General features: G+C 39.5%; 1 protein-coding gene across 2 annotated transcripts in view; it reads left to right on the top strand.

Moving 5' to 3' along the window:
• FAM193A (family with sequence similarity 193 member A) overlaps positions 1–18,563 on the top strand; it is a 97,275-nt gene that overhangs the window by 47,719 nt on the left and 30,993 nt on the right. For both annotated transcript variants that reach the window (XM_074951796.1, XM_074951797.1), the window contains 7 exons: positions 4–171; positions 2,698–2,932; positions 6,576–6,700; positions 10,954–11,098; positions 12,046–12,123; positions 12,791–12,903; positions 13,085–13,327. In XM_074951796.1, the coding sequence (XP_074807897.1) occupies positions 4–171; positions 2,698–2,932; positions 6,576–6,700; positions 10,954–11,098; positions 12,046–12,123; positions 12,791–12,903; positions 13,085–13,327 (1,107 nt within the window). The remainder of the gene's footprint in view (positions 1–3; positions 172–2,697; positions 2,933–6,575; positions 6,701–10,953; positions 11,099–12,045; positions 12,124–12,790; positions 12,904–13,084; positions 13,328–18,563) is intronic.

The following is an 18,563-nucleotide window of genomic DNA, read 5'->3' as shown; positions in this document are numbered from 1 at the left end:
CAGAGAAATTTCAGCAGAGACTGAACGTGAATCTCAGCAGCTTCAAAATTACTGGTCAGAAGTAAGATACATGGTCCGATGTGTATATCGCCAAGCTGGGACCCCACTGGCAGATGATCAAGACCAATCCCTGGTACCAGATAAAGAGGGAATGAAGGAGTTGGTAGATAGGTATAAAAAAAATTTTATAGAATTTTCTTATGTAGATTAGAATTGTTCCTCCAGTTTAAAGGGTCTTTATTATGAAGCTGCAAATAATTCAGAATCACTGATTTCTTTAGTAGAAGTGTATTTACCACCGCTTAATCTGTGGCCATTCTTGTTAAAATCATGAATCTCTTACGTGTCCAAATATTCAGAATTTGTCATTAGAATGAGGAATCAGAGTAATTTTAACCAAAACTCCTGCATAAATATGTTGAACATTGGCTTGAATGTATCATGAAATTATTAAACTCTGACATACTAGTCTGTAAGAGGGCTGTTGATACAGAAATTATGCATATCTCCTAAAAATTCATCTCTTCAAAAGAATATGAGAAGATTAATATTAAGAGCTGACATACTACTCTCAGATGACATTTCCATACATTAGACTTTGTCCTTATTTAGTGCATTGGATTAGAACGAACAGTGGTGGATTCTTAAAACCATGATGACAGCTAAAATATTACATCATTAAAAAAAAAGAAATTAGTACATACCAGTGGATTATTACACTAGGAAAATTGAGATTTGTAGACACTTAAAAATTAGTTGCATATTTGGAATGGGAATCCTTTCTTAGTATGATGTAGAGAAGATTAGCTTAATGTGATCACTGAATATTCATGCTATTGAAGATAATATAACAATTTGAATGTCTTTAAACTTCCCCAGTATATTGGGTAACTATCTTAATTTCTTAGCCTCGCCGGAAATGCGAATCCAAGAATAGCCTACTGGTGTACTGAACATTTAAAATATTAGTGGGTCAGCTCTCCGGGTACCTGGATGACACTAGCGCTACGAGTAAGAGCTTCTGGATGGAACTAAGGGCTTGTCTTCACTACTGCTGCAATCAGTGCAGCAGGGATCGATTTAGCAGGTCTAGTGAAGACCCGCTAAATCAACAGCAGAGCGCTCTCCGGTCAACCCCAGTACTCCAGTTGTCTGAGAAGAGTAAGCGATGTCGATCGGAGAGCATCTTCTGTTGATACAGCATAGTGAAGACACTGCGGTAGGTCGACCTAAGCTATGTCGACTCCAGCTATGTTCACGTAGCTGGAGTAGCGTAATTTAGGTTGACTTACCCTGGTAGTGAGGACAAGGCCTAAATTCTGGCAAGGTAAGTGTGATGGTGGGTAGAGAGAAATGTTTTGAAGGACTTTATCATCAATTGATACCATCCTGGGAGTGTTCAAATATCATGCAGTCTGTCTCATTCTGTAATCATAATTGCTCTGGGATGCCCAAATGATCTTTGACTATAATTGGCTGGTCAAGAGACTTTGGCTTTTACTGTTAGTTACAGCTTGCCATGATGATCCACTTGCTCATCATTCTTAATCTGTCAGTGTTTTGTTGTATCAGACTTGCTGTCAAACAGTGGATTGCTGTTTCAATATCTGCTTCTATTGTGTGAGACTATCCACTGGGTTTGAACACATTTGTTCAATTATATTGCAAGAAAATACCACTATTAGTCATGACTTGTTTGTCAAATACTTAATAAAAACATACATTTCAGATTTTAAACTAGAGAACGTGAAAGGTGGTGTAGTTGTGACTCACTATTTTTTTCTTTGATTAAATATGCATTATATGTGTGTTTATATAAATTGTTTCTTTTTAGCAGAGGACGTTTAGGAATTTCAGGATGTACTATGTGACATTTCTAATGTAACTGCAAATGTTACTTCCATAAGTTTATTTCACATTTGAGGCATAGGGGTGGGGAACTAGTATTTAAAGTGGAATTATGGTTCTCAATCTGAAAGAGTTGGAAACCACTGTTCAAAACTATAATGATGCCCTAGAACTACATTATCTATATTCCCCTCTTTTTGGGACTGCTCTTAAACTTTGGCAGTGTGAGAGACGGGAGATGAGACTCAAATTTCAGGTTTTCCATAAGCCAAGTATATTGTAGTGTGAGCCCCGTAATAACCTTTTATAGCACTGTACAAACGCTAACTATTCAAAATGTTCTACAACATATTAGATGTAGGTAAGGATATTACCCCAATTTGTAAACACAGAAGAGGGTAGCTAAATTGCCAGAGTCCATGCAATGAGCTGAGTAGAGCCAGATTTAGGATTCAGGAATTCCTGGCTCATTGCTGCATGCTCAATCTGCGAGACCAGGATGCTGCTTAGCTAGATCTGCCTATCTTGAATACATGTATAGCCCCAATTATCATAGTTTCTGAGTACCTCATAATGTAGTTATCCTCACAAGTTCGAGAGGTACTGTTATCTTTTATCCATTTGAGAAACTGAGGCACAGAGAGACTAAGTGACTTGCCCAAGGTTACACAAGAAATCTGTTGCAGAGCAGGGAATTTGGACCCAGGTCTCAAAGTCCTAGGTTAGTTCCCTAACCCCTAGACCATCCTTCCTCTAGAATAATGCTCACAGTCTCCTAAATATTCCTAGGAGAGTAAACACTATTTTGATTGTCAATTTTTGGTCACAATTATTATTCCAAAAATGCAGGCTTTGTGAAAGAGATCCTTATCAGCTTTATCAACGGTTGGAACAGCAAGCTAGAGAATATGTGCTTGAAATGAAGGTTCGTCTACTCAGGCACTTGTCGCTGGGATCTAAGGTTGCATCAACATTATCAATACCAGGCCCACCGCAGGCACATCAGTTCATCTCACTCCTTCTTGAGGAATACAGTGCACTCTGTCAGGCAGCATGCACAATCAGCACCTTTCTTGTCACTCTGGTAAGATACAAAAAATATTCCTGTGTGCTATTGATCTATAGAGATAATACAAATTTGTTAAAAATACGTGCTGTGAGTTCTTTCACAATCCTTTTGCAGATTGCAGAGTATACGCTTTTGTGTGTTTGGACGGGAGAGTGGGGAATACACTTAACTTCTATGTCCTCATTTTGAAATCTAGCCTGGGACATCTTTAACAAAACAGTTAAGTCACAAATGGGTGAAATTGCCAAAACTGTCCATTTGCGAGGGGCAGGGTAAGCTGCTACATCGTCTGAATGATCAAGAGGAAGCTATTAAACAAGTACTGCAAATGGTTAATGGGACTGACTAGTTTCAGAACAAAACTTTTGAGTCGTCTGTTCAATATTGAAATATTTGGTGTTGCCATATTTTGAATTATTTTATTTTAGACAGCCCCATATCTAGGATGGGTAGAATATTACACTAGTCAGCTTCAGTGATGTCTTAAGAAAAGTATTATGAAAGCTTTAATGCCCTTTCAGCTACATTAATTCAGATATTCTGATTCTACATATTTTCTTTTCTCTTCCCTGATCATCAAAGATGCTTGCTTGAGAAGACTATCTCTTGCATAGGAATTAATCTGCTCCTGTTACTTATTACAACCAAAGTCGTCATCCTCTTCGATATAATCCTTTGCTACTAACCAATTCTGTTGTCACACTTCAGGTTATGTTGACAGGTAGAGAACAAGCAGCAGGCAAAGGTGTACCAGAAGAGAAGAGAAATACAGAAAATATAAGTAGTAGAAACAGTTATTTCTAATGTTTTTTCACTTTTCTTTGAGGACTTCGGTCTTTACAGCCTTTTTGTTATGCTGTACTCCCTTATTTCTTTTCATACTATGTACATGCTGAAGACTGCAACGGGAATATTGACAGAGTAAAGTTTGGTTTTGCTGTAGATGGGCTGGAGAGGTGTGGGACAGAGTTGTAGAAAGGAATGAAATGGGCAGTAAGTAGTGGTAGACAAAAGGGAACACATATAGAAGGGGATGGTGTTCAGACCTCCTGGGTGATTTAAAAAAAAAATGGTGGTGAAGAAAAGTTTCTCAAAGAGAAAAGGAGATGCATAGAATTAAATATTCAAAGAAAAAACACAATTTATTGGTGTTCAGATATACAAAAGTATATGATAGTTGACTGTTTCCTACCCTCCTTGGTCTGTGCTCGCTATTTTCTCATCTTCTTTCCCTGCCCTTAGACATGATGCGCTTTTATTAGAAATAATTCATTACCTCCCATTCATTAGCATATTCCTGTAGTAAAGTCTTAAAATTTCTTGAGAGGATGGTTCTTAAGGTTACTGAGTTGCTTTACTGTTTAAAAACATACTTGACTTCAGAACAGATTTACTGCAGTATGAAAATTAAATTGATGCAACTGAAACTAGACAGTTTTTATTTTCCTCTCTGAGAATCCACTAATTTTGTACACTTTGTTGTCAAGAAGATATAGCTAATCAGGAATTTGTTTTCATGTTTAGCCATTCCTTTCCTCCTTTTTCTGGTCTCTACTGTGGACCAGTAGTAGTAAAGTCGACATGTGTAAGAGATCAAATTGACAGGAAATGCTTAGCATAGACTTGAGCTCGCCAACATACCAGTTTTTGCCCTACTTAAGTGGAAAGGGTACCCCATTCTCCAAAGAGTTTGCGTGGATATGGTATTTCTACACTAACCCTTTCCTTATGTGTGATTGGTTCAGCAGTTCAGTCAGTATTGAGAACAGCCATTGTTCCGCTAATAGGCTTCAGCATTCAGAAATTGAACTAAAGCTGTAGTAGGAACATAGGATATTGTTCCTATGGTGGCTTTTTATATAGATTTCTTGGATTGCTACATGGCCTTTTCCTTAAGCACGCTAATATTTAGAGCTTGGAAACTAAGATTTAACTGCAGAGAAAGTGTAAGGAAGTGGTCTCATTTAGCATTTTCAGTGCACGTGAATGCATTTTGTTAAGACTCTACTGCACTGTTTGAGATCAAGAGAAATCCTTTTAGCCTCAAACACAAATGAGTGGCTAGATCATCATACTGTAAACTTTGTAATTCAGTCTTCCACTTGGCTAAGGTCCAACCTTTGTGTGTAGCCTGCAGTATGATGGCAGGAAGAGCCTTGAACCTCCATCCATGTGGACTTAATTTCTTAGTGAAATTATGACTGATTTTCCTTCCTTTCAAAGGAGTCCAGCTCTTTGGAGAGGTTCAAGAACAAGCATTAAAGCCTTTTTGCCCCACCAGGGGATGAGACACCATACCAAGATCAAGATGGAGAGACTGTGGTCAGTACAGAAAAGTCCCTCAATCCCCAATTTAGCGGTCTAAAAGAAAAACTTGCCTGATACTTTTTGTAGGCAGTACAGAACCTGATCAACTGAACTAGGGATGTAAGCCTTCTAAAGAAGTTTTCAATTTTGTTCTTCTCAGACCTATGGAACCTACCAGAAGGCTCACTTGTTTTCAGGATAATCGGGTTAAAATTTAAGTTTTATTAGTAATGTGTAGGAACTAAAATCTTTTAAATCATTCATCATCCAAAGCAAGGGAGTACATTGCTTCATTGCACACCTCAGGAGTGGAGAGGCTATAATTATGTACAGATGAGTGTTTTCCGTTGTTTTCTTCGAGCAGTGCTAGCCTGACTAGGAGTGCTTGATACTGAGGTCTGACTTGGAATACATAACTCCTATCAAAGTTTGAGATCTATAAAATAAGATGACTCTATCCCATGTGATGCTTGTATTACTGATTACTCAAAGTCATAGTGCAGGGGATTCACTTGCTAGTGTGACAGCCAGGATACCTTTGTTTAATTTTGCTGAGTGTGGGGTCTGATGACAGAAAACAGACATTCGTGTTTGTTCCATAAATGAAACACTTGCTGAACTGATAGTTAGGGGATCTCTCATAGGTGGTCTGTTGTTCAGCTGTCAAAACTGAATTACTATAACCATAGATGTTAACTCTTCTGTTTTAGAAGTACCTCAAGGTTGGAAATGGGTACATGGTTGATAATCCAGAAACCAAGATGCACATTTAGTATGCTAGCCAGATGAGTAAATAGATTATTGCTTGTTTGAAGAAGAACATTTCTGAGTAACCATACTTAGAAAGGACAACTTTTTCAGTTTCTTAGTTAAACCGTGTGGGAAAAGCAGAACGTTCTAGGAGAGAGGTATTGCCTGCTATATATGGTAAAGAAGAATCTAACATTGATCAGGGATGATAGCACATCAAAACCCCTGGAAAGTTTCTGGCTAAGATGATACAATTGATGTCTATTGAGAGAGAAATTGAACTGTGAATTTGTGGAAGGCCTTTCAACAAGATAGTACCTTCTTCTGATTCCCCCCCCCCCCCCCGGACTATTCAGAAAGATGAGAAAAGAAGCTAGAGTGACTTTCAGAAGTCAGTGAAGGTCCTGATTCATAGATCAGTGGCAAAATAATATATTTTATGATTGTTAATATTAAAACTGGGTAAGGTCTAAGCTGAATAACCCATCTTCTGGGCTGGTGGGTTTAAAAGGTTACTAGCTAAAGAAATTTTCTTTCTGGCATCTGAAGAGTTCTTTTAGAAATATGTTAGATTTATAGAAAATTTAAATATTTTTAATAGGAAAATGAACACTTGAAGAAATTTCAGGTGACTTGGGAATTGCACAATAAGCATCTATTTGAAAATCTGGTATTTTCTGAGCCACTTCTGCAGAACAGCTTGCCAACACTGGTGTCACAGCTAAGGTAAAGTGTCTTTCAATATATCTGTATACACACACATTAAGTAAAGAGAATAATAGATTACAAAGTATCTGTAACAAAATAGTTAGATACTTTTGATAAGACTAATGGTAAAACTATTCATTCTTTTTTTTTAAAAAAAAAAGGATTAGATTCTGTGATTTATTTTTTTTCACTAAGCAAACCACTGAAATACCTCTTCACATTCCTCACAAACTACTTTAAGATGAGGTGTGATGAAAACATCTGTTCAGTTGGTGCACTTGTTTGTAAATTGGGTTTTTCTTTTAATTACTGCATGTTTGTTTAGAATCTTTAGCTGGTCTACTACTGTAGGTACACTGAAAAACACAAACCTTACAAATGTAGAGCTCAATCCTGCAAAGGTTCACCCCTGAGGATGGTACATATTACCATGATTGGATCCATGAGTGACTTCACAGTATATCCCTGGTGGTAAGTGTTAGCAGAATTAGGCTCTCATAAGCAACCCTCAGATGATGATATCTTTAGCAGTGGCCTACATGCCACTATCCTAAACAGACACACCAAAAAACATAAAACAAATTAATGGTCATAATATATTAATATTAAACAAAAGCAATCAAATGGACAAAACCCTATTAAACGTAGGTTTTTAAAACATTGCTGCTGCTCCTCTGAGTTTTGCTTTCATAGAGACCTTTAAAAATGAGTTACTTTCTTAGTCTGTGCACCTGTTGTTTGTATGTGAAGTTGCTGGTGCACTATAGGAAATGCAGTAGCGCGTTTGAATAATAGTTTTGATAGATTTGTAAACGGATCATGTGTTTTGACCCAAATAAGCTAGGAATATTTGCGATCTGTCTTGGATCCCATACAATTGAAAGATTAAACTCTCTCTTTTTAGTAACTGTTGCCCTACATTTGTCTTAAACAAATAAATTTGTTGTAAATGTGTAAATGCCAAGTATTTTATTTCAGAGCAGCAGCCGTGTTAGTCTGTATCTGCAGAAAGAAAAGGAGGACTTGTGGCACCTTAGAGACTAACAAATTTATTTGAGCATAAGCTTTCGTGAGCTACAGCCGATGAAGTGAGCTGTAGCTCACGAAAGCTTATGCTCAAATAAATTTGTTAGTCTCTTAGGTGCCACAAGTCCTCTTTTTCAGTATTTTATTATAACTCCTGATTTTATACAGGTATAAAACTGCAGTATTGCCAACGGAAAACGTTAGATCATGAGTTGGCCTTCAGAAATGGAAATTTTGGAAAAATATGTTTTGAGAGTTTTATTTGCCTTTTGGTTTTTGAACCAGTGTAGGGTTCATTGGGGTTAAATTATCATGTTCTTCTCTATAGTCGTGAAGGCTAGAAACTTGCTATTTTGTATAAGAAGGGTAACATTGTCCAGAATTATCATTACTTCAGGAGCCAGGGCATTAAGAAAAAAAATAAATTTCGTGAGTCTCATGATAAAATCATGAGAATTGGCAACATTGATTGCTGGTAGAATTTTAAGCACCGTTGAACATTCCATGTAGTTAACTTATATTCTTAATGCATTTTTATGTTTTCATGATTTTTGGTATGTAGAAAGTATTGTCCTAAAAAAACTGTAGCTGAGGTTTCCATAAAAAATAAACAACTTGAGATCTTGGGTGAAATGAAATTAGTGGCTTTTGTTTAACAGTGGACAATAGTTGTCTGCATTCACTTTGTTCTTAGTTATTTTAGGTTCTCCATGTTGGGACTGAGAAATTTCTTACCATTGCTGCCAGATGGTGGCAGGCAGTATTACATAGCAGTTAGAATAGAGAACTAGGTATGAAGTCCTGGCCCCATTAAAGTCAATGGCAAAACTCTGTGAACCTGATTGTGACCAGGATTTCATTTTAGGAGATGAGATGCTTGGTTCTGACACTAACTTTTTGAGAAGCTCTCGGCAAGTCACTTAACCTCTTTGCCTTAGTTCACCAATTGGTAAAATGGGGATAATACTTGACTGAGTGGCATGGCTTGGTTTATATTTGGAGGAACTCAAAGACCTTTGTAATGAAATGCACGTTAGAAGTGTGTAACATACTATAATCTCTACCTTACTTGGTTCTGAGACCAAGGTTCAGGATGCTGACTTGGTAGTTTGTGGATGCTTGCACTGATGTTTTATGGCAGACCTCAGAGAAACAAGCAGTATAAAACTGCTGATTCCACAGTAGTAGGGGATCAGGAAAGCCTCTGTCTTCCATTCCTGAAAATTCCTCTTTGAGGGAGAAGTGTCTTTTAACCTACCAATCTCAGAACAAATGCTGCCTCTAGTGGGTAGGAAGTGAGTTTACTCATGAGGGAATTCTGTGCCAAAAAAAACAAAAATTCTGCACACACTATTTTAAAATTCTCCAAAATTCTGCAAATTTTATTTGTCAATAAATAAATGCAGAGGCTCCAGCATGGCAGGGGGGAGCACAGGCCACTGACTGCACAGAGGTGTGAGATCACCCTGCAGGCCTCCCCCCTCTCTCCCTGGACATGGACTCAGCAGTGAAGCTGCACCTGATCCTGACATAGCGCAAGGGCCAGGCCAGCCCCAGAAACACCCAGGGCCTTGCCCCTCTATGCCAAGTACACTAGATGTAGGCAGGCAGGTTCAGCCCAGCAGGATCCAAGTGTGGAGCAACTTAATGTGGAGAGATCCAGATGTGGGGTGATTGCCCCACACAGAACCCAGTCTGGGTTTGGGTGGCTTTGTGGGGGGATCTGGATGAACAGGGGCTCATGGGTGGTGTGGGGGAGAGGTTCTGGATGCAGAGACAATGGGACTATGCCGGGGGGGGGGGGTTCCAGGTGAAGGTAGTTGGAGTTCTGCAGGGGGGTCTGGGTGTGGAGGGCTCAACTGGAGGGGGCGGTCCAGGTGCTGGCTTTGTGTGTTGCAGATCTGGGTGCTTGCTTGGTGGGGCTCAGTGGGATGGGGATCTGGGTTTGTGGGGGCTTGTCAGTGTGGTCCAGGTGGAGGGGGGTGAGTAGGGGAGGGTAGTTTGGGTGAAGGGGTGGGATTCGGATGCAGAGGATGAGGCTTGTTAGGGTGTGGGTTCAGGTTCAGGGGCTTGGTGGTGGGGTTCTGGGTTTAGGGCGTGAGGTTTGGTGGGGTGATCTGGGTATGAGGCAGGTCTGGATGCACAGGGGTTGGATGGACGAGGGAAGCAGCTACCTGTAGAGTTAACCCTCCTGTATGGCTGAGGAGCAATGGGGGCAGGAAGAGGGCAATGGTGCAGAGTTTCTGTAGCCGGAGAGGTTTCTGGGGGTGCCCTGGCCACTTCTTGTACAGGAAAAGCAAGTCCCATCCTCCCCAGCCCAGCTGGGACAAGCAAGGTAGGAGCCACTGGCTGAGGCGTCCCCAGCCCTGCACACTTTCCCCCAGTGATTTACCTCTCCACTAGCTGCTCCGGGCACCTGAAACAAAGCACGTGTGCCGCTGGGGAGCGGCAGCATGACTGTTCTTGTGGCTTCCCTTTGCTTCCCAGTCAGAAAGTCATTTTTCTGTGGGGAAGCAAAAAAGTCACGGGGGACATGAATTCTGCTCACGTGCAGTGGCACGAAATTCCCCCAGGAGTACGAGTTACTGTGTGTAACCTAGTTATGCAATAGCTTGATTTCATGTCTGTTTCCCCAAGTGGAGGCCCAACAGCCCTAGCTATTAAATAATTAGTGTCATCCTTAATCATTATGCTGATTAACGCTTCACCAGACCTGGGTTTGTCTTTGCTATCCAGCTCTTTGGTAGATGGTCATCTCTACTTAACGCATATGTGGTTCAGGAAGATAGGTATATCAAGCAATAAAGCTGGGTGAATAAGTATGCTAAGTCAGTTGCGATGACCCTAGGTTTGCTTCTTACTTACTCACAGTTATTGCTTACACGGGTTACAGAACATCAAGAGTGAGCTGTTGTCAGACCTTTATGCTTAAAAATACAAATAAACATGTTTTGGGGAACTAGTGGCCAAATAGCTTCTGTGTCAGTTACTGTAGTTACATTAATCGCCTAAAGCCATTTTTTTGGATCCTAAAACTATTTTAAGATTTAGTTGGGGTTGGCCCTGCTTTGAGCAGGGGGTTGGACTAGATGACCTCCTGAGGTGTCTTTCAACCATAACCTTCTGTGATTCTAAGTGGTGGTGTATATCAGAAAGGTTAGTGGACATCAGTGAATCATTTTGATTATTAGGTAGATGCCTCTGCTTCTATTTCATACTCTAATAATTGCTATTTAAACTTTTAGGCTTGGAACAACACATGATTCCTGTAGTGAAGATATGTATAGTACCTTGCTACAAAGGTATCATCAGTTGGAACAGGAGATGTGTCAAGTGGCTGAAGCCTGGCTTGAATGCCAGAAAAAAATAGATGATTATGTAGATGAACAGGTAAGGACCATGTAAGCTATTGCCTGCCTTGCAGTAAATGTAAAACATACAAAGTTATATATTGCATACATATTAATTCTTAGATGTACTCCAAAAATTATGACCTTTAGTCAAGGTGGTATAACAGGTGCTGATAAAAATGAATTATTACTTAGTCTGAATTCCTATAGCATGCACCGATGTATCGTGTATTTTAATTACTACTTTTGGATAAGAAACCATAGTCTTTAAGATGAGTTTTGTTAATTAAAAACGTAATCCCCATGTTTTATGTACATTGTCAGTAAAGTTACTCATTTCTGCTTAGTTAACAACTACTACAATCCACTTCGGGATGTTGCAAGTAAGTCTGTTAGCAGTGTCTTTGTTAATGTCTTGCATAAAATCTTGAGGATAGCTTCAAAGTATCTGAAGAAAATTCTTGTTGCCAAACTCTGCCACCTGTATAGCCTGCATGCTCTAATCCTAGGTATACTAAAAGTGAAAAATCACCATTTTGTTAAAGAAAAGTAGGCACAGCAAATAATGAACATTTGCTATTGTTTATAAGAATCAGACAGAAGTAACGGCTGCTACTCTGAAACCTGTCTTCACAGTAGTTGTCTATCTGATTTTACCTGTGGAACTTAATGTCAGTGTAAAGACTTAACTGGGGTGTGGAGGGTGCAGGGGGGGGGAAGATTGCCAAAATGATTTTACATTTGCTTTAGAGTTAAAATACAGTGGCCTTGCTAATGAAGTAAGAAGAGCACTTGGATAAGATAAATTCTGTCTTTTTAATATAACTTGAATAACTTAACTTTGTTTTTAATTACACAAAATTCTTGTGAGTTTTTTCTGAAATAAACATGGACAGGATAAATAAAATAAAATGTGATGGTGGCATAACAAATACAGTGTAGTGTTTTCATGTTTAAACCAATGAATCTCCCTGTATTCTATTTTAGATGGCAATGAAAACAAAACAGCGCATGCTAAAGGAAGACTGGGAATTTTTTAAACAGAGGCGTTTTATTGAAGAGCAGGTAGGATTATGGTGTTTTAGCAATTTCTATTAGGTAGTTTGAATATTTTCTGTATGCTATGAGAGACAGACGCTTGCAGCTGAAAGAGTAATCTGTATATTGCACTAACCATATGTGCTCTAATTCTTCAACCCTGTGCTTAGAGCACACTTGGATAAATGGGAGTTAAGCACAGATCAGCTACAGAATTGGGCCCCCATGTTTTTTCTAAACTTTAAGGGTAATTGAGTTTGTTCCTACATGTTAGTCCCTTTGTGTATATCCATAAAAGGCATGTAACTGCTGAAGTGAGAGAACTCTGTGTTGTGATCTAATAAAAATAATATACAAAACTCCACTTATAACTGGATCAGAGAGATTGACTTAGCCTTGTGATTTCTTTAATATGGAAATACATGGTCTTTGGGCTAACATATTTTGAATGCCAGGTGCTTACTGCTTCTAACTTTAAACTTTTGTAGGTATAAATGTTTTTGACTTTGGGTATTGTGATAGATGATCAAAAGGATACTTCTATCAAGTTATTACTTGCATTATAATTGTCTTTTTAAGTTGAGCATTATAAAAGGAAAGGATTTTTTTTGCCATTAGTTATGCTATAAACTGGTTAAAATTTTAGTGAACATATACTTGCAATACTAAACCACTGCCTTACAATTTACTTTAGTTAAATAACAAGAAAGCACTAGCTGGTGAGAACAACTTCACAGACACAATGAGGCATATGTTGTCGTCACGTTTGAGCATGCCTGACTGTCCCAACTGTAATTATAGAAGAAGGTGAGCTGATGTTTTTAATGAGTTCATAATAAAACATTAATCTCTTGGGTTAGAGAAAAGAGGATATCAAATATTGTAACTGGCACAGTGCATTTAATAAAATTGAATGCAACTTCAAATGATACCTTTTTAGAAATCTGTGACACTGATAAGTTTTATTACTATCTTAATTCTTGAGCAGATGTACTTGTGATGACTGCAGCCTTTCACACATTTTAACATGTGGCATCATGGATTCACCAATAACAGATGACATCCATATTAACCAGTTACCACTACAAATTGATTCTGCTCCGGATTATCTGTCTGAGATCCGCCCACCTAGTATGTCTTCAGCAAGCTCAGAATCAGGTTCCAGTTCTCCTATCACAATTCAGCAGCACCCAAGACTCATCCTTACAGATAATGGCTCTGCACCAACTTTGTGAGTGCTGTTTTTATTGCAAATTTTGGAATCATAATGAAATTGAGAGAACTATGGAAGACAAGTTACAGAAAGTTTGATAGTCATTTTAAAGTGAAACTGTCATTGTTTAAAGATTTAACACTTATATTTGCAGTAGTACTTAGCCGCATTGGGGAACTTACTCCGAGAGGTATCAACTGCCTTAATTCATTACAATGAAGTGGTAATTCTTGAACATATGTCTTAATTTTATGCCTCCAAATGGCTGTACATTCAGGAGTTCAGGGAGACATCCACCACAGAACCCTGCATACACATTTAGCCACTGGCAGTGGCAAGGATAAACTTTCTGGATGGTGACCTGCTAGCTAGATGACTTCTTGTTGTTCCACACATTTTTTTCACATCATCTGAGATCTTGCTTTAGACATATACCCTAAGTGAAATCAGGGTGGATTGATTTAAATCACTGATTTTGATCGTCATTTAAATCAGCAAGCAGGAAATCTTGGTTTAAATCATTGTTTTAAATCTTGTTTTGCATTTGTACTTTTTAGGTATTTTTCCAAAGAAAATTTGAATGAGTGGTTGGTAACCATTAAAACGCGTTGGTTTGTCTTTATGCCGTATATCTTGTTGCTTTTGCACACCAAAAGGTTATGCTGTGTCTATACACATTACTTTCATTGAGATTCTTAATTTTATATGAGGATGTGAGGGAGATTCCCAAACCTGAGCCGGTCTTTTTAGGTGACAAATCTGAGGAACTGTCCCAGATTGAGATGTCATTAGAGGAGGTTTTGGAACGAATTGATGAACTAAACTGTAATAAGTCACCAATGTGACGCCAATTTTTAAAAAGGGCTCCAGAGGTGACCCCGGCAATTACAGGCCGGTAAACCTGACTTCAGTGCTGGGTAAACTGGTTGAACCTATAGTAAAGAACGAAATTGTTAGACACATAGATGAACATAATTTGCTGGGGGAAGAGTCAGCATGGTTTTTGTAAAGGGAAATCATGCTTCACCAATCTACTAGAATTCTTTGAGGGTCAACAAGCATGTGGACGAGGGATCTAGTGGATATAGTGTATTTAGATTTTCAGAAAGCCTTTGACAAGGTTCTTCACCAAAGGCTCTGAAGCAAAGTAAGCAGTCATGGGATAAGAGGGGAAGGTTCTCTCATGGATTGGTAACTGGTTAAAAGATAGGAAACAAAGGGTAGGAAAAAATACAGTTTTCAGAATGGAGAGAGGTAAATGGTGTCCCCCAGGGGTCTGTACTGAGTCCAGTCCTATTCAACATATTCATAAATGATCTGGAAAAAAGGGTAAACCGTGAGGTGGCAAATTTTGCCGATGATACAAAACTATTCAAGATAGTTAAGTCCCAGGCAGACTGCCAAGAGTTACAAAAGGATCTCTCAAAACTGGGTGACTGGGCAACAAAATGGCAGATGAAATTTCATGTTGATCAATGCAAAGTAATGTACATTGGAAAACATAATCCCAACTACACATATAAAATGATGGGGTCTAAATTAGCTGTGACCACTCAAGAAAGAGATCTTGGAGTCACTGTGGATTGTTCTCTGAAAACATCCACTCAATGTGCAGTGGCAGTCAAAAAAGCGAACAGAATGTTGGGAAACATTAGGAAAGGGATAGCTAATAAGAAAATATCATCATATTGCTTCTATATAAATCCATGGCACGCCACATCTTGAATACTGCGTGCAGATGTGGTCATCCCATCTCAAAAAAGATGTATTGGTATTGGAAAAAGTTCAGAAACGGGCAACAGAAATGATTAGGGGTATGGAATGGCTGCCATATGAGTAGAGATTAATAAGACTGGGACTTTTCGTCTTAGAAAAGACACGACTAAGGGGGGATATGATTGAGGTCTATAAAATCATGACAGAAGGAAGTATTTTTTCACAGAGCACAGTCAACCTGTGGAACTCCTTGCCAGAGGATGTTGTGAAGGCCAAGACTAGAACAGGGTTAAAAAAAGAACTAGATAAATTCATGGAGGATAGGTCCATCAATGGGTATTAGCCAGGATGGGCAGGGATAATGTCCCTAGCCTGTTTGCCAGAAGCTGGGAATGGAAGACAGGGCATGGATCACTTGAAGATTACCTGTTCTGTTGATTCCCTCTGGGGCACCTGGCATTGGCCACCTGTTGGAAGACAGGATACTGGGCTAGATGGACCTTTGGTCTGACCCAGTATGGGCATTCTTATGTTCTATATGTTATGTTAAAAATGGTGAGTAATGTATTATTTATGAGATAAAATATTTACTTGTGATTTGTGCCAAGGTTGAGTGGGAATTCAGATGTAATAAAAAATGTACAAAAACAGCATTTAAAGGTTGGTTTTTAATTAATCTACCTTAAAATCTGTGTGATATATAAGAAAACTTATAAAAACAGGTTGAGTTTTAAAACTAACTGATATATTAAACAAAGGGAGTATTATCTGTAGTTAGTGAATTAAACCGATTGTTCCTGGTCACCATGTTCTTCAAGATTTTAGACGTAGCAGACCTCATCCTCCTACATCTACTTTTTGTTCCTAGGTTGGAAGAGGAAAACAAGCTTTCCTGCTTTTTTCAACTCTCAGTTGACTTGTTAACTTTGATCTAGTCATTGAACTGAACTAGTTAAATAAACTGAAATGAAGAAAATATTCTCTTTGCACCTGCAGAAGAAGCTAGTGCTCTCAAAAGGTGGCTTAGCATTTCAACAATGTCTGGTTCCAGGTGCTTCACCAGTTCAGGGATTTGACTTCCTTTAAAACTTTGGCAGGAAACATGTCTTGCGTAGTGTTTGGGGTGTGGGTTGTTTTTTTTGTTTTTGTTTTTTACTTATTCTAATCTATTAAAATGATTTAGATTAAGGCCTTAACATAAACTATCATAAATTCAAATTTTAACTTTAAATATAAAAATCTGATTTAAACTAGAAAAATCTGATTTTTAAAATTTTCTTTTAAAATTGGTTTTAATCCTCTGTGAATGAAATATTGTTACACATGCACCACATGTCTAAGGAATACAACCTTACCTGTCACATAATAACCAGAGATGATTCAGACAATCATAACTGGTATTTTTGTGGTTTGCCTTACAAAGAATCATAGAATCATAGAATATCAGAGTTGGAAGGGACCTCTGGAGGTCATCTAGTCCAACCCCCTGCCAAGAGCAGGACCAATCCCCAATTAAATCATCCCACCCAGGGCTTTGTCAAGCCTGACCTTAAAAACTTCTAAGGAAGGGGATTCCACCACCTCCCTAGGTAACGCATTCCAGTGTTTCACCACCCTCCTAGTGAAAAAGTTTTTCCTAATATCCAACCTAAACCTCCCCCACTGCAACTTGAGACCATTATTCCTTGTCCTGTCATCTGCTATCACTGAGAATAGTCTAGATCCATCCTCTTTGTATCCACCTTTCAGGTAGTTAAAAGCAGCTATCAAATCCCCCCTCATTCTTCTCTTCTGTAGACTAAACAATCCCAGTTCCCTCAGCCTCTCCTCATAAGTCATGTGTTCCAGTCCCCTAATCATTTTTGTTGCCCTTTGCTGGACTCTCTCTCCAATTTTTCCACATCCTTCTTGTAGCGTGGGGCCCAAAACTGGACACAGTACTCCAGATGAGGCCTCCCCAATGTCGAATAGAGGGGAACAGATCACGTCCCTCGATCTGCTGGCAATGCCCCTACTTATACATCCCAAAATGCCATTGGCCTTCTTGGCAACAAGGGCACACTGTTGACTCATATCCAGCTTCTCGTCCACTGTCACCCTTAGGTCCTTCTCTGCAGAACTGCTGCCTAGCAATTCGGTCCCTAGTCTGAAGCGGTGCATGGGATTCTTCCGTCCTCAGTGCAGGACTCTGCACTTGTCCTTGTTGAACCTCATCAGATTTCTTTTGGCCCAATCCTCCAATTTGTCTAGGGCCCTCTGTATCCTATCCCTACCCTCCAGCGTATCTACCTCTCCTCCCAGTTTAGTGTCATCCGCAAACTTGCTGAGGGTGCAATCCACACCATCCTCCAGATCATTAATGAAGATATTGAACATAACCGGCCCCAGGACCGACCCTTGGGGCACTCTGCAAGATACCGGCTGCCAACTAGACATGGAGCCATTGATCACTACCCGTTGAGCCCGACAATCTAGCCAACTTTCTACCCACCTTGTAGTGCATCCATCCAGCCCATACTTCTTTAACTTGCTGGCAAGAATACTGTGAGAGACCGTGTCAAAAGCTTTGCTAAAGTCAAGGAATAACATGTCCACTGCTTTCCCTTCATCCACTGAACCAGTTTTCTCATCATAGAAGGCAATTGGATTAGTCAGGCATGACTTGCCCTTGGTGAATCCATGCTGACTGTTCCTGATCACTTTCCTCTCCTCTAAGTGCTTCAGAATTGATTCCTTGAGGACATGCTGCATGATTTTTCCGGGGACTGAGGGGAGGCTGACTGGCCTGTAGTTCTCAGGATCTTCCTTCTTCCCTTTTTTAAAGATTGGCACTACATTAGGCTTTTTCGAGTCTTCCGGGACTTCCCCCGATCGCCATGAGTTTTCAAAGATAATGGCCAGTGGCTCTGCAATCACATCCGCCAATTCCTTTAGCACTCTCCGATGCAACGCATCTGGCCCCATGGATTTGTGCACGTCCAGCTTTTCTAAATAGTCCCGAACCGCTTCTTTCTTCACAGGGGGCTGGCCACCTCCTCCCCATGCTGTGCTGCCCAGTGCAGTAGTCTGGGAGCTGACCTTGTTTGTGAAGACAGAGGCAAAAAAAGCATTGAGTACGTTTAGCTTTTTCCACATCCTCTGTCACTAGGTTGCCTCCCTCATTCAGTAAGGGGCCCACACTTTCCTTGACTTTCTTCTTGTTGCCAACATACCTGAAGAAACCCTTCTTGTTACTCTTAACATCTCTTGCTAGCTGAAACTGCAGGTGTGATTTTAGCCTTCCTGATTTCACTCCTGCATGCCCAAGCAATATTTTTATACTCTTCCCTGGTCATTTGTCCAATCTTCCACTTCTTGTAAGTCTCTCTTTTTTGTGTTTTAAGATCAGCAAGGATTTCACTGTTAAGCCAAGCTGGTTGCCTGCCATATTTACTATTCTTTCTACACATAGGGATGGTTTGTCCCTGTAAACACAATAAGGATTCTTTAAAATACAGCCAGCTCTCCTGGTCTCCTTTCCCCCTCATGTTATTCTCCC

The sequence above is a fragment of the Natator depressus genome, chromosome 4 (genome assembly GCF_965152275.1).
Source record: "Natator depressus isolate rNatDep1 chromosome 4, rNatDep2.hap1, whole genome shotgun sequence".
Taxonomy (NCBI): Eukaryota; Metazoa; Chordata; order Testudines; family Cheloniidae; genus Natator; species Natator depressus.
This window is presented reverse-complemented; position numbering and strand designations above follow the sequence as displayed.